The sequence below is a fragment of the Penaeus japonicus genome, unplaced genomic scaffold (genome assembly GCF_977035675.1).
Source record: "Penaeus japonicus unplaced genomic scaffold, GWHDUDI00000001_assembly GWHDUDI00000005, whole genome shotgun sequence".
Lineage (NCBI taxonomy): Eukaryota > Metazoa > Arthropoda > Malacostraca > Decapoda > Penaeidae > Penaeus > Penaeus japonicus.
Window position 1 is genome coordinate 2580439 of NW_028234407.1, and position 5000 is coordinate 2585438.

At 48.2% G+C, this 5000-nt stretch overlaps 1 protein-coding gene across 1 annotated transcript in view; it reads right to left on the bottom strand.

Moving 5' to 3' along the window:
• Positions 1–2201: 2201 nt before the first annotated feature.
• The window catches only part of LOC122257907 (uncharacterized), a 4019-nt gene continuing 1220 nt past the window's right edge, over positions 2202–5000 (bottom strand). Inside the window, exons 1-7 of the mRNA XM_043023458.2 lie at positions 4666–5000; positions 4292–4447; positions 4069–4155; positions 3786–3920; positions 3589–3678; positions 2979–3433; positions 2202–2844 (exon numbers count right to left, since the gene is read on the bottom strand). The exon at positions 4666–5000 is cut by the window's right edge and continues 1220 nt beyond it. Of these exons, the coding sequence (XP_042879392.2) occupies positions 2721–2844; positions 2979–3433; positions 3589–3678; positions 3786–3920; positions 4069–4155; positions 4292–4447; positions 4666–5000 (1382 nt within the window). The 3' untranslated portion in view covers positions 2202–2720. The remainder of the gene's footprint in view (positions 2845–2978; positions 3434–3588; positions 3679–3785; positions 3921–4068; positions 4156–4291; positions 4448–4665) is intronic.

A 5000-nucleotide genomic window follows, 5' to 3' on the forward strand; every position in this document is an offset into this window, starting at 1 on the left:
CGGGTTTCTCGCGCCGCATTTAATTTCCATGTGTGAGAATATAATCATGTTATTACCTTAATTTGTAATACAATGTTAGCAACAATGTCATGACTCTACATCAATGTATCAAAGCTTGCCCATGCCTGTGTAGTTAGCCAGTTAGGGTGGTAAATAAAGATCTAAATCTAAAAAAAAGGTGTGCGAATATTTCCTTCCTGTGCGCGAGACGAAGAGGCAGCAGTATTCTCAGTGTCCACTAGAAGCTGCTAAGAGGAGAAGCTGCCTCAGTTTATCCCCTGAAGCCCCAGATGCCTCGGGAGCTGAAGTTATATGTTGAAAATAACAGAACGTGTTTTTTATATACCTTTACCTTTTGAGTCTCTTATAACCATGAATATCTATTTTACCAAGAATCCTCCACTAATTTTAAGTCTGCTAATGAAGCATCATTTTGAGGCATTGTTCTGATCTTGATATTTTTATTATACAAGTCTATTTTAGTTATAGATCGGCGTTTTCTTTTATACTTAACTTTTATATCAATTTTTACACTTTATTTCTTTATATTTCTGGGTTTTATGGATCATAATATATTGCCACACAATAAGAGTATTTCCGCCAAGAAATACATATAAAGTAATTTCAAAATACGTAAGGTGCGCCCCTTGTCTTAGCCTTCCTTGGTGACCGGGGTTCGAATGGCCAACCTTCTTCCAAGAAAGGGAGGAAGGAGACACCCGGACTGGGTCGTTCTCTCTCCCCTCTTTTTATATTTTGTTATAGGCTGAAGGTCGTGAGAAGGTCACTAACTATAAGTGGCAATGTATTACTCGAGATGAGTTTATAATCAAGTCTGATACGACTTATGAATTAGTGTTCTCATTTTTATTGGATTCCCATTTTATGATTTTATAATTCGTGGAGTGGTTTCCCGGAAATTCCGTGTGCGATCGGAATATGTTTTCTTTGATGTGATTTTATTCTAGCAAATATATATATATATATATATATATATATATATATATATATATATATATATATATATATATATATATATTTCTACACTTTTAACAAATCACATTGTGAATCTGAGAATCTTATTAGAAGTAAGTTATTGACAAACTTAATTTATCTGTATGAACTTTAAGTTTTCTGGTACGAACTTGCTTAGTAAAAGGTTGATATCTTATAAGGATAGTCTTAATTGAAATCCTTAATTGAAATTCCCTTTGGTCGTCCTCCGCGCTCAGGCTTCGTTATTACCATTCATAGTCTCACTGTATATACATCATACATAACATACACTCCATCACGTAGACTTTTCTATCGCTCCTCTCCGCACGTCTTGTCGCACATTTATCTTCCCATCAAAAACCTTCCTTCCCGTACGTATTAAACGGGTTGTGGCAGACGCTATCATTTCGCTATCATTGTAGACCGAGATACAAGGGGGAAGGGTCAAGCTATATGTCTTCTGGGATCTGGTATTGCCAGTTCTGTTGCATGGCGTCGAAACCTGGTCTTTAACCTGTTGCTCGGAGTCTCATCTTGACCCTATTTGCAACAGGTCTCTATCACGGGTGATGGAGTACAGTTGGCAGGGTCATGAGTTCAACTAGCGGCTGCAACATGAGACCTTGCATAAGACTTAAGCAAAGAAGTCACTGCATGAGCAACTCAATACATTTTGTCCTGATGGTCGGTATCCTTGCATTTCTCGCTTAGAATCCTCGAGGTTCTTGGTCCTTTCTTTACTAGTCAACGAGAGAAAAAGAAACAAAGTGCTTCACTTGTATTTCTCTCTCTCTCTCTCTCTCTCTCTCTCTCTCTCTCTCTCTCTCTCTCTCTCTCTCTCTCTCTCTCTCTCGTCTCTCTCTCTCTCTCTCTCTCTCTCTCTCTCTCTCTCTCTCTCTCTCTCTCTCTCTCTCTCTCTCTCTCTCTCTCTCTCTCTCTCTCTCTCTCTCTCTCTCTCTCTCTCTCTCTCTCTCTCTCTCTCTCTCTCTCTCTCTCTCTCTCTCTCTCTCTCTCTCTCTCTCTCTCTCTCTCTCTCTCTCTCTCTCTTAGTTCCTTTGCCTGCCATGATTATATATCAGAAGGAAGACAACACTGAATTTTTTTTTGGAGATGAGTACCTGTAAGAATGGATTTTGTCTACATATATGTTGCAAATATCTCCGTTTGGAATGTAGAGATTATTTCAAATAATAAAAAAATGGAAGAAAAGAAGATTTTTTTTTTTTTTCAAAAGATAAATGCATTTATTTTGCATATATATTTTTCATTTTATTAATTGTTTATAAGGCCTACAAAGGAAGATAAGATATCTGACTTTAGCGTTTTTAAATATTAAATATGGAAATTAATAAATTAACACACTATATAAATACACACACACGTCACACATACAATGGGTTATATGTATACAAAGCAAAAAACAATAGGCAAGGTCCATAAATATGAATACAAATTAGATAAGTAAACTATCCAGTATATCACAACATATCTAAAGACAAGTTTTCATGCACTGATCGTTGATCGGTGATTGCATTCTTGCAACTGCATTAGGGATTGCAACGGAGAACTAGCTGCTTGCTACAAACTAAATTCCGTAGGAAAATAGCAACCAAATAAGCTGCGATTTAAAACAAACAAACGCATCGCTAGACATCACGAGGACATAGGATGAGTCCGCGAAGGAGGACCTGGGCGGTCCGGGAGGAGGCGCTGCCGGAGGAGCGCTACGACGTGGCGAGCGAAGGGATGTAGGACTCGGCGCCCGTGACCGAGAGAGCGAAGCCGGGCACGTTGGGCATGGCAGGGCGCGGCCCGACGGCGCCGTCCTGCGCCACGGCCAGCGGGTAACTGCGGGAGATTGGGTCGGTGAGGCATGTCATTGGGAGGGGGAGGGGGAGGGGGCGGGAGGGGGGGGTGAACATTATATAGACATGAGGAACGTTTGGCTGAAGCAAGGATTCCCTGCCTGGATCCGGCCTTACCTGAGGAAGCGACTCCGGTGTCCCTCGGGGTCGCCCCGCGCGAAGCTCTCGAGGGCGGCGTCCGCCAGCTGCCTGATCCTCCTGACGGCGCGGAGGGAACCCGGGTCGCCGAGGTCCTCCTCCTCCTCCGAGAGTCCCCAGGTGTGCTCGGCCCACAGCGCCCTTCGGAACGCCCTCACCGCGCCGTCCTTGACCACGGCCTCGCCGTCGCCGCCGCCGCGCCCGCCCCGCCTCGTCTGGCACGCCGACACGGCCACCTCGGTGTCCCTCCGGCCGTCGAGCGAGCGCTCGTTCAGGTTCGCCGATCCCACCAAGACGTGGGCGTCGTCGGCGACAGCCATCTTGGAGTGCACGTAGATCAGGAAGCTGCTCCGCTCGCGCCAGCGCCGCGCGGCGTCGCCTCGCTCGCCAGCCTCGAGCTCCGCGGGTCGGGACGCCCGTGCGCGCGGCTCTTGCTGCGGAAGAAGGACAGAGGTCATGGCGGCGAAGAACTCTTAGACGCCCACCGGCATGGGCGGACGTTGCTGCTTCAACCCTAAAGACCGCAGACAAAAGCAGAGATATATCTCATGAGTTTCTCTTCAGCAGAGGAGAGTGTGCAGAGCCTGACCTTGGCGAGGCAGAGCGGAACCAGGAAGTCCGTCGGGTGAGCCTTCGAGCCGACGGCGCGCAGAGCCTCCGCGATCTTCTTGTACATCATCTGCAACGACAAAGCACGTTCACACGCCCGAAAAGTGCGCTCCGATTTCCATGCAGATCTATGCAATCACAAGGATGCTCTTGGCAACAAACGCAACGAGAACCAACCTGAAGCGTGCGGAACTGCCAGCGAAGGATCGCGTTCATGCTTCCCTTGTGGATCCTGTTGTCAGGGTTTCCCTCGGGGAGCATCGGCAGCACAAGGTACACGCGGAAGCCCTTTCCTTCCCTGATCTTGCTCACCTGAGGAGGTCAGAGATGAGGCGGGCGTGGCGCCGTTAGGAAAAAAGGTCTTGGCGAGAGAATACAGGACTCGTGTTGCTGACAACTACATATCCTTCACACTGATGATGATTTACATGCATGACAATGTCGGCGAAGAGAGACTCACCACACGTTGCACGATCTCTAGCGGTATCAGGTTCAAGGCGTCCACGTCTCTGTCCTCCTCCCAGGCTTGCGAAGACCCGACGAAGTACTGTTGGGAGATCCGCTTTCAGTTGGCTCATCACTGCACATTTTTTATTGCTTGTGCAACATCATTCACGGTTGCCACCACTTCCACGTGCCATAATTATACACATAAAAAGCCTCAGAACCTTAAAGAAACGTACCTGGCTCTCGATGTAGAGGAAACTCTCGGCTCTGCGGACGAGCCGGACGATGGCTCTGTGGAGGCTCGTGTCCACAGTCCGCCCGCCCCACGAGTCCAGCACGCCCGCACGCCCACTGCTGAAGGTGGTGGAGTTGGCGTCGATGGACCTTACCACCTGAATGGAAATGAATATCAGAATTAGATCGAGGCTAGATACAGAGAGGGACACCGACAAGCAAAATTACTTACGAAAGAGGCACTCTCTCGCCTGTGTCTGATAGTCGAAAGTGGAGTCATATGATTATTCCTTAGATGGTTTCGGTATTTTGTACCTGGGATTGTTCATGAGGACATGGGTATCACTAAGAAAATTGCAAACTTTGTTCCTCTCACCTGCATCTGCCAGGTGTCGCCTTGGTCGCTCTCGCTCGCCAGCGCGACTTCCGGCCGCGGCGTTGACAGGAGAAGGTGGGCCTTGTCGGGGACCTGCGCCCTCCAGCGTTCCTCGAAGTTCCCGAGGAGGTCGAGGGCGGCGGGACCTGTGACGCGGGCGTGGATGTCGTGCCAGGGTTCGCGGGGACCCTGCTCGGCCGGGACGCTGACGAAGCCGTTGTGGAAGTCCCCTCGGTGCTCTTTGCTGAGCGTGGAGAACAGCTGATGGTCCGGGGTGTCCCAGCGGCCGTTGGTCAAGTCCAGGCCGCCCAGGTACGCCACGATGCCGTCCTCCT